The sequence below is a fragment of the Falco rusticolus genome, chromosome 9, assembly GCF_015220075.1.
Source record: "Falco rusticolus isolate bFalRus1 chromosome 9, bFalRus1.pri, whole genome shotgun sequence".
Lineage (NCBI taxonomy): Eukaryota > Metazoa > Chordata > Aves > Falconiformes > Falconidae > Falco > Falco rusticolus.
Genome location: NC_051195.1, coordinates 31054394 through 31075568, shown reverse-complemented (window position 1 = coordinate 31075568; position 21175 = coordinate 31054394). Strand labels below are relative to the sequence as shown.

The window sequence follows — 21175 nt, the reverse complement described above, 5'->3', positions numbered from 1 at the left end:
TTTTCTTTCAAGAATCTTAATAGTATTATGTTCATTTGTTGCCTTCCTGTTTTAAAGGCGAGCAAAAATCATCATTAGCAAAGTCTAGCCTTCTTCACTCCATAGAAAGGAAGCCATTAAGAAGATTCTCATGTCTCAGGACAGGTATTCCTGAACAGTTTTGGTCTGTTCTGTATCAGTCCTGTAGCAGCTCTCAGTGATGAGATTTTGGACAGACCTCAGAGGGAGCATCTGTAAGATCCTCATTATTTCAGAACTTCCTCAGAGAATTACAAAAATTGCTAACCCAAAAGTTAATAGAGGACAAAGTCTCTGGATTTTTAACAACTCCTAATAGAATTTAGTAGCTGAAGATAAGGGATGATGAGCCAGCTTTTGAAGAAACTGCTCTTCAGATTATTCAAAGTTCATAGAATGCAGTGTAAGAGATTGTGCAGAAAAATTTGTCTTAAGAAATCAACAAATTATGCACCTTCTTGGTTTTGTAGGTCAGAGCAGCCTGGGTGTGACCAAAATCCTGTGATTGATTTCAAGTATAAAAGTTCTAGTCCTCAGAAAGGAGACACAGTTATTAAAGAAATTTAGAGAATGTCAGGCTGTGATTTGTACCATTTTTGATACAAAAACCCTCATCCTTTTGATACTTTTCCTAGATGTTGGCTGAGAGGACCTTTGTGAGGAGCATTAGAAAAGCATAAGAAAAGCTTTGTTCTTATGTGGGATGATAGTCCAAACTTCCTTCAGGAAAAAAAAGGATACTGTAATAATGTATATAGTCTCAATTCTTTTTTTTCTGCTGCCTTTAATTTTGCACAGGTTTGTCTTTTGGAATGTCTAAACTTTTTTCTACAAAAGTGCCTTCAGACAGGAAGCATGATGAGTCTTTATTTGGAGGAGAAATAAATAATTTTGTGTAAAGCATAAAAAATCCCAACCAAACAAGGAACAAACGCAGCCAGTCTAGAAATGGAGATCAGTGTCAAGCCAACTATATGTGTTTTTCTAAGAACAGTAAGTTGGGGCTCAACCTTCCAAAAGAGCTCAAAATGAGTTATGCTCACAAAATGTATGATTGTCCTAGTTGGATCTGAGGCTTCGAAAAAATTCTGATTTGAGTTATTTTGTATATACCAACAACAGTGCTATTTGGACACCGTGTTTCAAGCACAGCCTCACAGTGTTCTGATGTAGTTAAAAGGTTCACTTGTATAGCAAGGAAAAATTTAAATTGATTTCAGAACGTTAAGCAGGTCCGTCATAATCTAATGTTTTGGTGTGTACTGGGAATATTTTGAAAACTTTATTACAACTGTGTACCTAGACCAAATGGTAGGTTAATTATTTTGAAGTCTCTGGTTGTAATGGAGCGTTGTGTTGTGCTGTGAATATTCGTATAAATTCTGATCTCATTCCAGAGGCTGTTTTAATTTACACCAGATGCATAAACTAATTTGAAGGGGAGGGAGAGAAATGGACAGGAAAACTTGTCTCTAGAAATTGAGTCAGCATTGTTGTGGAGTTCACGGGCCAAACAGCTTCAGAAAACTTTTAACCAATGCTTGCCACTTCTACCCAAATTTCTGAAAATTTAAAATGCTCATTCAAGAAGTGGCACTAAATTTATTTTATACTGCTATACCAAAGTAGGAAAGCTAGCTGTGTTGCCTTAAGCTGGGGTGAATTGCGTTTTATTTTCTCTGCTCTGTTAGTTGACTTGAATGAGTTAATACTCCATTATGTTGGATCAGTAAATTACATGTATCTATAACAACAAAAAAAAAAAGTCCTTTGCCAAGAACCTGTTTGCTACTAAAGAATCCATACTGCTGTTTTTCCAAGCAGCAAACTTACTTATAAGAAATAATTTAGGTTTAGTTTTGTTTGTTTTTATTTCACACTAATAACTGAGAACCTTCTTTACCAGTGAAAGAATGTCCTTTCAGCAGCTCAGCTCTTTCTGGTGACACTGTGGGTGATTAAGAGCTTTCAGAGAGAATTAATCATCTTCATAGACTTCCTCCTGCCCTCACTCGAGACAGATTAGAGAATTAGTTGAAGAATGTGCTTCAGCCTGATTATCCAATAGCTTTAAAATATATATAGCAAGTGAAGCTTTCTGAATATCAGAGTGACTACTGCTACCTTACTTACGGTGAGCTTACATCTGTCTGTGACAAACATATAGAGCTAGTTTACTGGTCTGTTGAGTGGTTTGCTGATTTCTTGATACATAGGAAAATATCTTGTGACTAATACATGGGACAAGGATCAGAAGTAGCTACTTCTACTGTTTATTTCATTGCACACTTCCTTCTAGGTTTTCCAGAATCATGCTTTTGGAAAATTGGGTGCCAAAACATAGTTACAAATTTAACTTGCATATAAACCAAATTGTGATGCCAAAGAAGGCACCCTAGAGCTGCAAGCTTTGTCCCCCTTCCTTCCAAGACTGTTTATGTTGGAGAAGCCTGTCTGTCTGGTCTCCTGCAGCCACATGCACCTGTCCAGAAGGATTTCTAGGCAGTGCTCTGGAAAGGAAAAAACAGAGAGGGAAATACATTACAAGTTATGACAAGGAGACATCAACTTCACTGGAAGACTATTACACAGTAGTGGTGTCAGTTTCTTGAAAAAACAAGGCACTTTTTTTTTCCTCCTATCTATATCCTGATTATTATAGGCATTGTGGGCAATACCATTTGATGTTGATGATAGATTCCCTACTGGCTAAAGTTTGTGACGATGGGTCTTTTGTCTTGCACCATCTTCCCTTGCTGGGGGAAGTGTACTGTAATATAATCTAATATCTATGTCTAAAAGACATATGATGTTTAAAATTTCAAGCAGTATCTTTAAGAAAAATTCTGTAATTCTTTTTGGTAAATGTGTTATCTCAGGAGGTTAGAAAAATGTTAACACTTGTACAAGTCACATCTCAGGAACTGCTAAACTTCTGGAAGTACAGAGGAGTTCTAGTTCTCTTTATTTCAAAACAATTATTTTAAATTGGAATTGTAGTTGCCTTGTATGTAAGACCTACAAGACATGCAGTGCCCTTACTGATGCTTGTTGCAGCATGTAGCATCTGAACTTACAGGACTTTGCATGAGCAGCAGCAGAAGGTAGTTTATTATGAAAGACTAAAAGTGCATACCCTACCTTGATTTTTAATAGAATCATCAGGTAGGAAGTGTATCCAAACTGACATTATCTTAGGGTTTGATAGTTTTCAAACAGCTGTAAAGTTGGTATCATCTTTTCAGGAGCCTTTTTTCTCCTTCAGCAATGTATTTTGGTCTCAGTGATGTATTTTGGTATTGTCACTGTTGTTGAAAACTTTCTTTTAATTATGTATTTGTAAAAAGTCCATGGGTGAGTTTTGTTTTTAGAATCTATTCCATGTTGTTTGTAACCAAAGGCTTTACTTTCAAGCTCACTAAGATCTACTTGTATAATAAGATACTGGGTTTGTTTGTTTTTAATTTAAAATGTTTTATGTGGCCTTGGGTAATTAAAACCACCATATTTAATTAAAGAAATGTTTTTAGCTTTATCAGGCTGGAATTGCTTCTGCTGATCATGAAGAATTGAATAACAGTCATTTTTCACGTAAGGGTGTTGACTGAAACACATATGAGTTCAATTCAGATGAGAGAGTTTGTTACAAAATCCAGCTGTTGACTCTGCTCCTCTTTCCACAAGTTGCTTTCTCTGTGGCAGGGATGGCTGACCCATGAAGCAGTTCTTTAACAGCCACAGTTTGTAGCCTGATTTATTCAAGTAAACCAATGGTGACTTTACATTGTTTTAATGCACTGGGTTGGCAGGTCTTACACAGGAAGCAGCTCCTCAGCTGTTAAATCATCAGCACTACTATAGAAGAGTGAATGCCTGGTAGGATGTTTAAGCTGCCTATATTGGTGGGTAAATATTCTCTGCTTCTGCTTCACAGCTGACTTGAGAATCTTTACAGTGGTCTGCTAGTAGTTGCAGACAACTGCTGGCAAGATACATTTTCAATGGCTCCAAACGATTCATCTTGAACTAAGAATTTTCTCCAAGAGCTGTGGTTGTTAATCACAGTTGGAGAAAAGATTACAGGAAACGTTAAAACAGATACTCTTCTTCAGAGTTTTCCTTTCACTGGGATTGGAAGACCACCAATTCTTAATCATTTACCATTTTTTAAAAAGATACAAGGTGAACACAGGAAGAGGAGTCAAGAAGTTTATTGGCCAGATTGGGTGTTAAATGGGGAACTATTCTAACAAGGCTACCAGGTAGATTGCTTGGGAGGGAAGAAAGAAAATGGGCTTGGTTTTGGGTGGTGGCAGTGTTGGGAAGGCTGCCAATTTTCCTTGGTTTCCCTTCTTTCCCTTTTAGGATAATACCTTGCTGAGCTCACAAGATAACTCTGAGGCTTATGGACTTGGTTTAATTCTCAGTACAGTCAGGAAAGCTGTCATTGATAGCTGTAGGTGAAAGAGACAACCTTATTTTAACAGGTTAATAAATTGATGCTTTTTGTTTATTTGTACTTAGATAACTACTCTGTAAACTTTAGATTTTTGCCTTTGAAACAGAGTTGTTTTCCCAAGAAGTGGTCCACATAGCAGAACTTAATTTTATTTTTGCCTTTATAACCATTCTTTGGAGTTATTTTATACAGAGGTCAAAATAGAATACAGATATCTTATAAACTTATGGACCAGATGCTTCTCTTGCCTTTTTTCTCTCCTGCGGCAGGATTGAATTCCTTGCACTACAGCAAATGTAAGGTCATTACGCTGCATTTAAAATAAGTTGCAGAAAGGGATGACCTTTTGCTAGGACTCTGTATTGTTTGTATTGCTAAGCCTTATCACTGTCTTTTAGCAAAAGCTAGTTTAATCCTTAAACATTTGTACGTATAATATCTGTTAAGAATTGTCTCGTTAGCTATCTGTGTTCTCACTGATGATAATGCTGTGCATCCCCACAATGCCTGCTATTTGCCCCTTGGATCTTCATTGTACAGGGTAGCTGTTATCTTCCTTGCAGATAGCATATCACCAATGGTTCCAGTTAAGAGCTGGAAACACTTCTGGCATAATGGCAAGTTCCACTTCTGCCAGGATGACTCACTAATTAATTAACCCCTGGGATATTGTGCCTGGGATGTAGAGGCTTCCTGTGCCAATTTAAGAAAATGTTATGGGAAAATACTATTATATAGCAAAAGAAAAATTGATTGGAAGAATTTTATCTGCCTTGTAAGAATTGTGTTTTCTAATACTATCAATCTGCCTGAAACAAGCTTGGAAACTAACTGAAAAATAGGTACTTTGGAAAGGGTTGCTTCTCTGACTTAATATCTTCCTTTGCTATAGGAGCACAAAGACCACTGCTATTAACACCATGAGAAAACTAAACTGGTAATAGGAGTGTGTGGAGGCAAGCAGTCCAGGAAGCAGTAAATATCTTTTCCTCCCAGTAGGCCACAAGCTTTTGGCTTTAAACAGGTCATTGTTCAAATGTGGCTACCGACTGGCTACTTAGGAGGGAAGAAGAGAAGATGGGCTTGGTTTTGGGTAGTGGCAGGGGTTGGGAGGGCTCTTGGGACCATGAAGCGGGAAGGGGAGGCTGCGCTGCAGAATGCTCTTCGTATGCCTGTCAGACAGTGTCGAAAGTCAGTGGGTGGCTGCAGTACGGTTTCACTGTTCCAGCCTGGTGTGGATGGAGTGTCTGTAAGTCATGACTTCAGATTTGTCCTGTGGACTTGGGGAAATCTTGTGATGCCTTCATAGCACTGGGAGTGTGATTTACTTTTTGTCAAGACCTGGGAGGTAGAAGAAGCTCCAGAATTTGATATTTGACTTCCAGTAGTTACTTAGAGAGAAAAAGAGGTTTTGCTGCAGAAATCCTTCTCCCTTCAGGACAGGGAAGCAGTAAAAGATTTGGGGAGATGTTTCATTGAGGCTAGAGGTGTTGTTTGGACTTCTGGCTATCGATCTGTTAACAGTTGGGCATTTCAGGCTTGATAGCTGTTTACACACCAAAATGCAGGTATTTTTAATCTCCAGTGACACTGCTTCATTGATTTCCCCTCAGATGTACACAGGTGCAGGGGTGACTTCTGCTTTTTACTCCAATGAGTGGCTTTTTACACACAGTACAAGAAGTTACATGCTTGTTACCCAGTTCTCTCTTTTTGGCTTGTTATCTCAGTCTGCCATCTGTCTAAGAGAAAAGACTGTGCGGAGCTGTGACAGAATCTGTAACCATGAGGAGTTCAGTTGGGAGGCGTGGTGCAGAACGGAATATTACTTTGTATAAAAGATGATCTTGGCAAACAAGGCTCTGCCTGTATCCATGTTTCTTGTCAGGGGAAAAGTGCCACTAAAAGTGAATAGTTGGGGACTGCAGCACCATTAAGGACAAAACTATATCTTGAAAGTTCCTGTTTGTGGATGGGAGGCAGGATGACACTGACCAGCAGTGGTTTTCTTTTTTCCAACCAATTATCTGTTAACCTTGATTGAGTATAGTGTGTACGTTTATCAATTGATGTGTAGATTCTCATTCGACATGACCTTTTGTTGGGCTAAATGTATTTTTCAACTTTGTACTAGACACTGCAAACAAAAAGAGGGATGAGGAAGACTAATATTGTTATGAAAATCATCATGCTAAGTAAAATACAGGTTCAAGCTATGTGTGTGCTTGGGAAAGTTTATGGTCTAAATTTGACATAGACTATAGCAAGCACTGGAGAACTGCCATATGGAGGAATAGCAGCTTTATATTATTAAGATCGTACAGTTAACAGCTTAGTTTATAAATTTCTGCTGAGCGATGCCTGCAGTTCAGCAGCAGAAAAAGCATGCTTCATGGGGAGGCTTGAGTGAGAAACGGATGGTGAGACATTTGAGTAGACATTGCCTGTGCAAAAGGGATATATTGGGAAAAGCTGCCTGTAGTGGGGAGACAGACATAAATTGGGGTGTAAAGAAAACTAAATAGTTTGTTACTTGAAGGTGAAGTGATGGGTGGAACTGACTAAATCAAGTATTTTCAACATCTCACAAAACAAATGACCAGTCTAAGGAAGGCTGAAATATCACTAACCATGTGTTGTTTTTTAAAAAAATAATTTTTAAAAATTGGAAATTAATATAGTTGTCATCTGCAGTTCTTTTCCCAGTTTAGATGTCAGCAATGCTGTAGCATGTAGTGCTACACTCTTTTCCTGCCTCAAATTAAACATTAAGTGTGAAAACAGAAATCATGCAAAATGCGAGCTCTTTTGTTTCTTGAAGAAGCAAGATGCTCTCGTGATATTCAAGGTGTGCTGCCTCCACATCAGTAGCTGGAAGTGTCTCCTGAGGACTACAGAGATCACTGGCAACCTGTAGCAGGGAGCTGCTCCCTCTCAGGAGACTGTAGCTGCCAAATCTCAGCCCTATTACACACTATTCAATATCAGTCCGCTTTGCCCTGCAGCTCTAAGTGGCTGACACCCCTTCGAGGGTGACCTGCAGAGCTTTAAACAATTTAGCTATCCATACAGGAGAAGCTAATAAGTATATTCAGCTTCCAAATCTCTACAAAGTTCCTTCCTGAATTGAGTGTTGGGGTTTTTGACATTAGCTCTGTGATAAGCAAAGAATTGGCCGTGGTAATGGCAGAAGATAGCAGACATTAAACAGGGAAATCTGAAGCAGTAAAAGGGGAAAGTAATAATTACAAAGTTACTGGAGAAGGTATGCCCAAAACAAGAAGGGCTGACTGGCTTTGTCTTGTATAAAATAAGCCTCCCACACCACTGCAATAAAGCACAGGATGAACAGTGAGGAGAATTATTTTATGGAAGGGAAAGAGAATGAGAGGGGAGAAAAGTAACTGAACAGAAAGTAACCAATTATTATCCCGCAATCCTGCTCTTCTAAAGAAGTGTTTATTTGGTTCTCTATTTATGGCTCCACAGAGGAGAAATCCCTGAAATTCTATTACATTTGAAGGAGCTGGGCAAAATGCTGTTGCTGTCCTGTCTCAGTACTTAAGAGTAAATCATCAGTATTGATACTTTGAATATTTCATGTAGTGACACAAGGATAACATTGTATTATTAGATAAGTTCCTTTGTGTCTTCATCAGCTCTGCTGGTTATTGTGTATGAAATCACAAGCTATTTTTTCATTCGGTTGGAACATGTGAACAACTCTTACAGGTTCTTCTGTGTTCAGGTTTTGAGTGTGGGTTTTGAATGCAGTCTGAAATCAGGAAGTATGAAGAAGAGACACCTTCTCTGCACTGGGGGATGGATCCTGTATTTTCTGCATTTGCAAGACTCTATATTAAAGATATAAAAGAAATGAGAGAATCTAAACAAGTGCCAGGTATGTACTTATATGTGCTGATTACGATGCACACAGAATTATAATTGTTTTATGTTGTGCTTTTTATCAAGGGATTACAGGATGCTTCACAAAACCCAGTAATTTTCCATGCCCCTAAGCTAAGTGACATTAGTATCTTTAACAGTTCTAAGAACATCAGGTTGCACTTGAAGTATATGTGAAAAATAAAATGTGTGTCTCCTGATGTCTTTTTTCCTCTCATATATATGATACAGAACCTCTTTTACATTACCGTAATGTGTTCCCTCTGCATGGTAGTACTTGTTATATTCTGATAAAGTTAATTCTAAAAATGCTGGTCCTTTCTGGACATGTGTGTTATATCTTTCTACAGTCTCTACAACATCTGAGAAGGATTTTATGCCTTTTTGCAAAATTTTGACAGTTGATGATGTTTGGTGTATGTGTTTTGCTTTTTCCTATGGATATTAATATATTGTAAAACAGATACAGGTTTTGTCTGCTTGATTTCTAGATATGATAAATGTATGACATTCTTCATACATTTGAACAACCATATTGTAAATTCTGGCATCTGTGCTGAATCTTATACTACACCTTTTATTTCCTAACCATTGTTGGAAACTGTATACTTTGCAGTCTGTTTCCTGCTGGTCTTCAGCCAATATCAACCATGTGTCTGTCTAAAGGAACACGGGTCTGACCTTGAATTTCTGTTTTCACTAAAAAGACTTCAAATAGACCGCAGTATGTTTTCTGCTGTAGAAGCATTCACTTCTCCAAATTGAAGCTTGATAAGGTGCAACATTATCAGGGAGGAACCCAAAAAATTTAGAATTAATGAGGAAAAGAAGTAAACCCTAAGCAGAGTATGTGGTTTCGGTTTGGTTTTGGTGTTTTATTTGAGTGTTTTCTTCTTTTTCCTCCACAGAGACAAAGTACATCTGTTTGGCTCTTTGAATATGTTCTGCCTTGTAGGTTTCGTTATTCACTTATTTTTCTTTAACAGCAAGGCTAACCAAAGCGCTATTCTTGCAGAAATGAAGGACTGGTGGTTTTTTTGCTCTAATCATAATCATTTTTATGTACATAGAGACTTCACAAACTGCAAAGCCCAGTATATATACTTGTTTGTTATTTAACATGATGGGAAATTTTTGTCTTAAATCCATTGCAAGAATTAGGCTAGAGTCTGTTGTTGATGCTTGCACTAGAGTGAGTAGTACTTAGAGGTCTTTTTAAAGTGTGAAGTCTTATAGAAGTACTGGTATAGCAAATGCATCTGGTAAAAAATGTTCCTGCTTAAATTGGAGACATTTTAATTGTTTTCAAACAAAATACAAAGCACTTCTATGTCAGCAGAATAGGGTTGTAGTTTGGATGCAAAAATGTATTAAAAAGAATTAAACTTATAAACATCAACAAGCATCTCACAAGAGCAGGAAGAGTCCTAGAAAGCACCATCCCGCTCTCTTTTTTTCTTGCCTCTAAATTACCTTAATTTCCCTGTTCACTTCCCTTTCTATTCATTTCCTTCAGTGTGTTGTCTTCTGTGTCAGGAACTTCCAGTTTTGTTGTTGCTTTTTTTTTTTTTTCTTTGCCTAAGTTGATTGTAAGGAAGCGTCAAGATCTGTCATGTCAAGATACCAGCCTTTAAAGTTGGTGCATGTGAGTTTTCTCTGCTTCCTGTGCATCTGGTGTTCTGCACAGCTAGGCTTGCTTACAATCCCGTATAATTTTCTAAACCAGACTTTAAAGAATAAAATGAAATTTCATAGAACAAACATCCTGAATTTTGTTCATTCTCCTGGTGCTGTATATATACCAAACCAGACATTTTTCAGCATATCTTATTTACTGGCAACAAATGGTAGCACAACAGAAACACTTAAAAAGTATCTTTTGGGGAAGGAAGAAGGTAGGTGTTTGCTGTCAGTATTTCCTGCCTTTAATGGATTTGTTGAAAACCAGCTGAAGCTAAGTATATGATTGGCTATAAATCAGTCATTAAGTAACGGTAATTAAGAATGAATGAGTGCAAAACAAAAGGGTTGTAACTAGGAGGAATGGAAAGAAACACAGACTGAATGTCAGGAAAAACATCCTTAGAGTGAGATTTGCTAAACAGTAGTGCAGCCTTCCCAGGAAAAAGGTGGGATGCCCTTTACTGGGATTGTTTGTATCCTGACTGTACAGATTGCCAGGAATTTACTGTACACAAGGGTCTTGCATTGGCCCTAAGGAAATGGACTGAATGACCTAGTAAGTTTTTTCTTTCCATATTTATGCGTTAGAATTTGATGCCACAATGACTAATCCCTTAAAACATCACAGAGGAAAGCAATAAACCTGGCCAATTACTCCACTGCTATAAATGTTGACAAGAAGACTGGAAAACCTCCCAGATAAAAACAGCAATTGTGTTGTCTTAGAGACCTTGAAATGAGAGTGGGTGTCAAACTCGCAAACTTGGTTGTAACACATAATCATATCATGGAAATGAGCTTTTCTCAGAGTTAATCATGCACCACTGCATTGTAACAGCTTATCACCAAATGAAGGAAGCTACAAATAGCCTGAAAGAAGGTAATAATAATTAAAGCCGTGGCAAACAGCTCGGTGCTCTGTAATGCTGGTAAAGATATGACCAGAACTTGCCCTAGAGAGCTTTATATCTATAGCCCCCTATACTGCTGCTGTGGCTTCCTGTTGTGGTAACAAGCATATTAATGTAAGTGTCATTTGCTGGGTTACTGGGAGTAACCATTGACTGAATGTGCTTGCACATAGCTTCAAATATTTAGTGTATTTGTATTGCTACCAATATGAACGTAATTTGAATAAGCAAGCTAGCAGGAGAAACAATTTACACCTTGAAATCGTCAAGTTCAACAACTACTAATGTAAATATGATTTCATCTTTCAAATTAGTTCAGGTAGTTTCTCAGAGAGTAAGGGTGGAGTCCCATGTGAATTTATGGGGATGGAGAGAACTGGATTTATCTGGTCTCTGTCACTTGCCAAAACTCGGTTTACTAACTGGGAGATGAACATAATAACATGTTGCTTGTTTGCACAGTCAGGAGCTTGGAGTCTCTGCTCCACTGACTTACCCTGAAACTGACCCAGACCTTCTTTTATAGAGGTTTTGTAAGGCTTAGTGAATAATTATATACACTGGGAACATCTCCATTGAGGGTTTCTATAGCAGTGTTTACTGGTGTCCTGGTAAATGGAATGAGAGAAAGGTGGACAGACCTGCTAACCATTCTCTACACCAGACCTGAGCAGTGACTGCACGATTATTATAGCCAGCTCTAAGATGACAGTGATAGATGCATCCTCAAAACATTGCAGTGGATTTTTTTATGAACAAAATTACTGTTTATTAGCTGCTTGGTTGATCACTTGTGATTTCTTCTGAAAGTTTTGGGGTTTTGTCTGTCTTATGTGAAGAAAGTTAATTCCAAGCTCATTGAAGGCTAGCAGCTATGTAGGACAAGTTATTCTTGGATTTAGGTTTTGATTTTTTTTTTCTTTTAATACAGAACATTTTTCTGACTCCCTTGCTGCAGTGTTTCTCTTTCCTTTTGTAAGAATAAAACTTGTCACAGTCTATGGAGGCAAATGTTCCTTTCCGAGTCTCTTGAGTTACCTAGTTTTTAGAAGACAATTATTGAACATCCCAGATGGCATGTTTCAGTAAAGTAGCAGTATTTGAAAACTGAAGAAAACACATTGACTGAAAATTAGCTAGCCCAGGATATGTCTGGAGCTTGTTGCCTTATTACCCTGCTAGTGAACTGTGAAGCTTCAGTTTATCATTCTTACATTGGTGTTTGTTAACATTTGTTACTCTCCTAAAAGGAATTGCAGCATGTGGCAACCTCAGTGCTGTCAAAGTCCACTGGGCTCTGATTTTTCCCTGTTTCCTGGACATGTTTTTATGTGTTATTCTTATTAAAGTCGTATTTATAGATGCACAGAGATAGTTTTGAAGGGATGGTTTTCGAACACGTTATTTCAGAAACTGAAGTTCAAGATGCTGTCCATAATGACTGCATAGTGTACTCTGCTATCTGAGGGATGTTTCTCTCCCCTGCTTCCCGTGGCTCCTGTTCTTTTAGAAATGAAAGACAGAATTATGTTAGTTTTCCTTTTGACTGCTTTGCCTTAATCAGGATAGCTGCATTGTGAGAAGCTCAAACTACTTCTGTTGTGTTCTATTATTTATTCTGAAGCCTGATGAAGATGGGGAAAAAACAAATAAACAAAAAAACCCCCACCAAAACCAAATCAAAATGAAACAACAAAACAAAACAACCCTAGAAAACCCCTAATGACTGCAGCAAACTGTTTTTCAGATGCAAATGTGCAAGAAAACAAGAGGTTAATAAAGTTCTGACACTCTACAAAAGCAAGCTTCTGGTATCCTAAGTAGAGTTGGTAGTTCTTCCTTCTGGTGTTACCAGTTGTCACTGATCCAGGCATTGTCAAGTTTAAGATATCAGTAAAAACCATACTTTCTTACATATTTACTGTATGTGACTATGTAAAGTAAGATGTTGAAAAAATAGTTACGCTTACCAAGAATGTTCTTTGTCTAGGTATATTCTTTTATAACGGACATCCAATAAGACAGGTGGATGTTGTCGGGATAGTGGTTCAAATGAGAGAGCGAGATGCCTTTTATAGTTGTGGAGGTAAGAAAAGTTTCTTTCTTTATTCTTGCACTTACTGGTCTTCTAACTTTAGTTACCATTAGAGCTTAAAGGTTGCCTTATTGGATCATTGTCTGTTCTTGAAACTACTGTGCTCTTATCTCTGCAGTTAAGGTTATTTAGCAAACTTACAGAAGCTATGGGTTTATGTCCACTTCAAAAGCAGAGAAACAAACAGTTAAAACAGAGTAACTGATTCACTTGGGGTTATCTAGCAACTCTTGATTTTGGGTATTGCTTTGTCACTGGACTCCATCTTCCTCTGAGAGATATATATATATATATGCATGCAATTCCTTTGTTCAGATATAAACAGATTTAACGGTGCCTGCAAATAGAAGTCACTTCTTCATTTTTTTTGAACATTAGAAATCCGTTTTGACTTGTATGTTTTGTCGTATCTTGAGCCAGCTTTTAATAGCAGTTAGGAGCTTGTTTATATTTAGATGCGTAAGAGTCTTAGCAAATCTAACTCAAGCATTGTAGTACCAGTCCTTGCCAACACCAGCTGGGAGTTATCTCTTCCCTATAACTTTTTCCAGTATTCACACTATTTTATTAACATGGCAACATCTGATTGTCATTCTGTTCAGCTGATTTTTTTCTTCTGGTGAAAAAGCAGAGTGAAGTAGTGGTGATGTGGCAAGTTTCAAAAGGTGAGGGAGGTCATCTCACAGTAGGAAGGGTGAGCCAAATGCATAGATCCTGTCAAAACACTTGATGGACTCATGTCCAGTATCTTTCTCTGACATGGGTTTCTGTCTGATGGAGGTAAGTCACAGAGCACCTCTTATTACCCAATTCCCTCACTTAGAAAATCGAGTCGGCAACATCCCCCTGACTCATAGGAGTATTGTGAAGGTACAGCTGATAGCTTAACCAGGTCCCAGCTTCCACAACACCTGCAGTTGCATCATACTGCTGCAGAGTCCCATTAACTGCTACTGCATGTAGCATACCCGGCACTTGGTGCAGCTGCTTGGAGTTGACTCTGTGCTCTATAGAAATGTCCCTGTAAGTTTCTTAGAGTGGATATTTTCTAGATATTTTTTTTTTAAGTCTAACTTTTGGATGCTTGTTATTACCCTGCCATTATGCTAAATAATGGACAGTAAATATTTCAAAACACAAGTTTCTCTGGCACTTGAAGTAGCACAGGCTAAACAAGTACCTGAGTTAAGAGGCGGAGATGTGATTGATGATGTAATGAAGTGTTGAAATGCAAATTGAACGTCAGCTATTATTCTTTTATTGCACTAGTATGCAAATGTAGTTATGACTTCAGGAGAACAGAGGAAGATAGAATCAAAATGACAAAGGCAAAACCAAATCTATGGGCAAGGGTTTCCCACACTGCTCTCAGCATTAGTTCAAATGTAAACTTGCTAGAAATGTTTGATTGGGGCAGAAAATGGAGGAACAGAAATAAAAAGAAACTGCAGAGTAGTGGAATTAAGGCCTTAGTGTGAGATCAGCCGACCTTTCGGTGAGCCTGGCTTCCTGCTGTCCTTTCACATCCAACTCCACTCTTTGTTCCAGCAGTTCCTGGTTTGAGCTTTCAGGCTACCTGCCAGGGTGCCCCTCCCCAGCCTGCCCTCTCTTTCAGGCAGGCTGACTCCACCTGCGTAAAACCGAACTTCTTAGACTGTTTCCTGCTTGTAACTTCTTGCATCTCTCAGTTCAACAGACTCTGCTTGGTGAGTCACAGAGCAGGCATTTTGTCGGAGCGTTGCACAGTGCTCAGTACCTGCTCACTTACCATCTGTTTAAAAGTGACTTAAAAAGCAGTTCCCCCTTTGTACTTTTTCTCTGATGGAGAACTGAAATGCCTGTGTTGCTGCTGCTGTGTCCCTCCCTCGTTTCTTACCTGTCTACAGAATACACACTGCTCATTTTAAGAGAATCTTAGGTCCTCTCTGTGCCGAAATCCGTACAGCCAGAACTGGTGACAAAATAATAATTGCAAAAGAGAGTAACTGGACTCTTTCCTGGCTTAAAAAATAAATAGATAAATTACATGCTGTGTAAAACCTGGTTTTGACATTTTTTTGATTGTTTATTGCTATTATTATTTATTATTATGATCAATTAGGATAAGGATATCTAATTCAAGTGTGGCCTCGAACAAGCTCATATTTTAGCTAATGCACCTTTCTGACCTTTTTTTTCCTATTTTTTTATTTTTAACAAAACCAAACATCACATGTGGTTTTCCTTATACTCCAGGACTCTTTTGAAAGGCTGAAAAGCACTTGCCTTAAAAACAAATGAAAAAATTCTTACCAGGATCTCGTAGGCTCACACAGGCCCTACAAGAACCATACCCTTTTTTATCATAAAGAAATAAAAATTAATACAAATATCTCATTTATCAGGTAGCTTTGAGAGTGCTTCCCCTTAAATAGTTAATATAAGAGCAAAAAAACCCCAAACCCAAACAAACAAAACACAAAAACCCAAAAACAAAACTCACAAAAAACTAAACAAAAGTTTAAACCCAAAGAGATGAGGAAGGGTGGCACAGGAAGTTTTCAAAAGCTTGAAGACCCCTTGTGTGCATTTAAAATAGATTAACATTCTTCTGTCTAATTAGAATACAATTGCAAGGGTTCTCATTCATCTGTGCTTCAGGAGTTCGTTGTCTGCTTTTATTTATCAATTGGGAAAACTGTTTCAGAGCTGTGTGCTAGTAGATTCCCTGGGTAGTCATGATCAGGTCAATCTCTCTGGGACTCCATTTTCAGCTGTTACACTGATGAGGAGGAGTCTGGCCTCCTAATCCTTCAGTCTTGCTTGTTTTGTTGCTAAGCCCTTCTTAGGAAGCATATCTGTCACAGTTGGTGCAACAACCAGTTGCAAGCTGGAACATCTAGAAGTTGCAATAATGTAACAAGTGAAATGTCATCTGCCTTCTCTCTTACTGCCATTGCTGGCTTGCATGAATGGCTTGGCATGATATATGGAGGCTCCTGATTCCTGCTGAAATAGTTGCTTTTTGTCTATACCAAGGAGAGGAAATCCTACCAGCTAGATCATTATTTATGCTCTGGTACAAAAATAAAGCTGCTGAAATAGTTGCAGACACAGCAGCTCAAAAGGGTTATAGCAGTGAGATGAACACGCTTTTGTGATGGCATTTGGAATTGCCTGCATCTTCTAAATGCTGTATGTTTGTTATTAGGGATGTGCAGCTAAGCTACTAGGAAACAAGAAGGCAAGACAATTATTTGAAATTGGACAGCCCCCCACCCAAACAGGGAGATTGTTTCAAAACACATGAGACAATAAAAAAGTATTTTGCTTTGATGCTATGGTTCCCAGAGGAAACGACTGCAGGTACCAATCAGTACCTTCCTGGTAAACATTGCTGTTACTTTTGTAGTCATGGATCTGGTTTAAGGAGGCAAAGAAAATTGCAGATTCCAATTTATGAAGAGTGGAAGCTCAGTCTTGGAGACTGTTACGTTCAAGGAGCGAGGTGTTTGCATTAGCTGGACATGAAGTGCAATCCTTGCTGTTGTTGACATTTAGTACCTCTTTATTTAGACAGTGTTTGTTGGACGTGCCATATGTATACAGTGTCCTGGTCTGTAGAACAATTGATTCTTTTGATAGTCTTTTAATTTTCTTTAGGTTTTGCCTTTTTGTGCTGTCCTTGACCATGCAGCGCCGGGGGCAGAAATCACAAAACTTATTTTGATTGGGTACTAGCAAAACAGGAAAAGCTGGGTAGCTTCCTGCTCGGGAGAAGGTGTTAAGATTTTTCAGCAACGGAAGTGGCGTGCATGCCACCTGTAGGTATACTTTAAGCTGGTAATTCTTGGCCTAGAGCACAAACAACCACAAGCATGTACTGTCCCTCTGCTCTTCCTGGCTAGAGGAGGAGCTGCCTTTCTGCTCTCTGGAACATCTTGTATGGGAAAGGCCAGCAGACTTTGTGCACAATATTAGCATGGCAACCAGTGCAGCTGGAGGTAGCAGCACTCCTAGACTATTCACATAACTGTACCCCTCAATGCTGAAGTGCTGTTTTCTCACTGTTATGGTAATGTTTCTGTTTCTTGTGCCTGGTTTCCAGTTTTAACTTGTCTGGCTTCAGCTTTCAGCACTGATTCTTCTTCAGACCTTATCAACGAGATTAAAACCCTTTAGGATCCAATATATGTACTGAAGCCTCATAATTTAAATTCGTGCTTGACATTTTTTTGAGAATATACCTGTTACTTTGCTGACCATGCACATAGGCTTGGTATCTGCTGCTAAGCTACTTCCATGACTGAAATGACTGTGGAGATTATTTTAGCAGTGTAAGTAGTGGCTGAGCACCCACCTTCCCTTTCAGACTGTTTGGAATGGGATATCCTTGGCAGTTATCTCCCTATGTATCTATGTATCCTCAGTTCTTGGAACATCACTACCTGCTTTCTTACTCTGTAATTCTTGCAATTTTTCTTTTACAGTGGATGATAGTACTGGCGTTATAAATTGTATCTGCTGGAAAAATCCCATGGCAGCAGAAACATCTTTACCAGGTAATTTATCAAATAATTCCTCCTTTGGCTGTACAGTTTTGCTTATGTCTGTCTTATGTAATTTAGCAAATGATCAAACTTGCAGAGGAGCAAATTCAACTGCCTCCTTTTTTTTAAAAAAAAAAAAAAAAGTTGTAGATCATCACATCCTACAGCCTGGGCTATTTTGGGAGTTTCATATTAGTTTGTGTAGTGTCCAGTGGTGATGCCAATAAAACCACTACATTATGACCTGTTGTGCCTTTTCCTTATCTGAGTAATATGGTATTTCAGTTCTGTGCTGTGACATTGTGCAGACAGTCCTCTTCTGATGGTTCTTGTGACTTCATCTAGTGAGGAGCTAGGCTGGAAATCTGCCACATGCCACAACTTCTGTTTCCAAAGCCAATCCATTGATCAGCAACATGGTAGACATTCCCCACACTTGTGATACAGTGGTTTACTTGTGATACAGTGGTTTCAGGATTCATCGTCTCTTCTTCATTTGCATTCATATTTTCCTCCTGCTCATGCATATACTTCAGTGATGAACTTGAAAGTAACTTAAAATGCAGTGGGAGGATGCCAGCAATCTTACAATTTGGGAAAGTTCTACATGTGCAAAATTGTTAATTTGAAATTACACTATTACTGCACTCAATAATAGAAGAACTCGCTTAATGTCTGGCTTTCTCTTTGCTATTTCTCCCACCATTTTTCATAGATCAAAGTATGGAATACTTTCTACTTTGGACATTCTTGAAAGTTCATGTAGTGGATTGACAATTCTGATATGGAGCTGATCACATACTACTGAAACAGAAGTTGTTAGTATCATCTGCCAGTGTTAAGGTTACATATGCATAGAGTGGGGAAAGGAAAGCTTGATGTAAAAGTTAAAAGCTCTTATGTCTGTGGAACAAACCCATTTATGCAGACAGATAATTCTTACTTACATTTAACAATGATATGACAAGTGGTACAAACAACCCCAACTGGAATCTAGGAGACAGCTCTCACTTTGAGGGGTGATGCTGTGGAACAGCTTGCCAAAAAAGTAATGCGGACCCACGATCAAATGAGGTTGTTCTATGTGGAACTTAAATTCATTAAAGGAATTGCATGAAACAAGGGCTGAGGATGCTTGCTTGTTTCAGCCTTATGTCCTTATTTTGCATGTGTGTCATTAGTGCTTGTATGGACACTATGTTACTAATGGAAATTAATTAATTTGTAGTTGCTAAAGGAAACAGCTTCTAGGGGGCACAGGAAACTTTCTTCCAGCCTTACGTAATTATGAGCAGGGACACTTGGATCATTAATCAGATTTTAAGTTATGAAGAATTTACTCCCCTGCAAAGGTGTGTTAGGTAAATGTGAAGTTCTGTCAAAGTGCATTCACTTCAGTGTAGACATCAAATTGTATCACATGAATACTTTGGCCCCACCTCAGGTGACTCAGTTGTCCTTTATGTATAAAGTTCAGTTGACCTTTCCTTTCCCCTCTCATCTGTCTTAGCATGACGAAATCAAAAAGTGACAGAACCCATTTCAAACTAATGTTTCAATTTTGCAACCAATCTATGACAGTTTCAGTGGTAAATTGGTATCTCCTCCCTTTTATCCTTTCCCCAGCTGAACTATTTAAATAAATATAATACTGTAAACTAACTTTGTCGCTCAAAATTTTTGCTACCCAGGACACGATGCCTAGGACCTTACTCCTTTTTTAGTAACATGTGATTCTGTGATGTTTAAGTGTTTGGATGAATGCAAATCAGCCTTAATGCCTGATCACCTTTCCCTCACTCCTTACAGATCATCCAAGCACACACAGCAGTCTTACTGTGCTTGAACAGATGAAGAAACTCCGAGAAATAGTGAGCCAGAAAACCAAGCTGAAGATTGGGGATGTTGTGAGGGTTAGAGGTCACATCCGAACCTATAGGCAACAAAGAGAAATTCAGGCTTCGTGTTTTTGTGAGTTTTATGGATCTGTGATGTGCATAACATCATTGTCTGAATTTGTGAGAAGGGCTAAGCTGTACGTAATTCATTGAATAATTTACACTGTATTGTCAGACATCTTATTTTCTGAAGGGATTTTCATCTGTATGTCTTTATTTCAATTTTAGCAGAGTTAGAAGGCACACTACTTAATGTGTGGGATTAAATTGCCTGTAAATGAGGCATTCCTGGGAAATCTATAGAAGATTACTGGCAAACATACAAGAATACTATGCAGATACTGTGGTTGGGTATCTGTGTGAGAGTGACTTGCTCTTCAGTTTTCTTTGTGTTGAAGTAGAACAGCATGGAAAGGGAGTTGATGACCTTTTATGTCATGCTTCATCAAGAGTGTTAGCTGCTTTGGAGAAGAAGTTGCTGTTTGTCAACAGCCTGTATAATCCATTCTGTGGGCAGGCAGCACTGTATGGGCACACTGAAGTGTATGGGTACTACTGAAGGCCAGGTTCTCCTGAACTATCTGGCTCTGCAGAATGCTTGAGAAGTGTTCCTCATCTTCAGTCTGCCAGGCACAGATCTGTATGCCAGTGCTGCCCCTGTATCTAACAGTTCTTTGGGCAGCAGGATTCTGCAGTCTGGTGTTTATACCCTAGGAGTGTCCAGTTATGTAACTTCTTCTCTTCTCCGTGTCTGTGCTGTTGTGTAAGAGTTGGTTTTCCCCAGCGAAATCTTCCAGAGACAATACTGAGATGATTCCTTTGGTGGAAGGAAGCGTGTCTTTTAAAAACCCTGTATAGCTCAGATTAAAAGTCTATTTTTCAACTCTAGCTAAAATATGAGAGCGAATTCAACCCTCCTTTCCAGACAGAAGACTTAAGAATATATAACCCATTCAAGGACTGGTATTAATAAAATTGTTTTGTTGAAGGAGAGCCATGCAATTCAAATAGCCTCTAAATTGCTTTCATTTTGTCCTAACTATGTGTTAACTTCATCTAATGGATGAAGACTGCTGAAAGGTAGGACAGACATCATAAATTCCAGTTAAGTAAGTTGTCAGATAAAAGCAAATCTGCAATGCACCACAGCAGGCCATTTACCTCCTTGTAAACTGTAAAAGCAAGAGTGGCTTTTGTGGTTCTGTTTTTATAAAAACAACAGTGAACAAAATTTGCCAATTTAATACTGGCATGTGAAGCTCTGTTGTGCTGCCTCTGGTATGCTGGCTTAAAAGATTGGTATGGCAGTCCTGCCCAAGTGTTTGTGTTCTTTTTGCTGCTCCAGATAAAGTGGATGATCCTGCGTGTGATATTCAGATTTCAAGAATGCTGGAGCTTCCCTGTCTCTATAGAGAAGTTTATGATAAACCTTTCCAAGGCCCCAAGGAGGGACAGAGGTAAATGCAGTATCCAGACTGGTTTTGGGGCAAAGTGTGGGATTTTATTACTGTTTATTTGTTATTGTAATAACTATGGAGAGAGAGAGAGAGAGAATTGGCCCCAACTGTGATATAGCATACAGTAGCAGGCCTGCTTTTCTCCCAGATAATTGATGATCCATACAGATGAGATACCTATCCATAATATGAGAAAAGAAATATAATGCTGAACCAAAG

At 38.6% G+C, this 21175-nt stretch overlaps 1 protein-coding gene across 1 annotated transcript in view; it reads left to right on the top strand.

The window, feature by feature from the left end:
* STN1 (STN1 subunit of CST complex) overlaps positions 1–21175 on the top strand; it is a 46029-nt gene that overhangs the window by 7924 nt on the left and 16930 nt on the right. The window contains 5 exon segments of the mRNA XM_037400756.1: positions 8226–8378; positions 12968–13063; positions 17542–17613; positions 19411–19572; positions 20845–20956. Coding sequence (XP_037256653.1) covers positions 8246–8378; positions 12968–13063; positions 17542–17613; positions 19411–19572; positions 20845–20956 — 575 coding nt within the window. The 5' untranslated portion in view covers positions 8226–8245.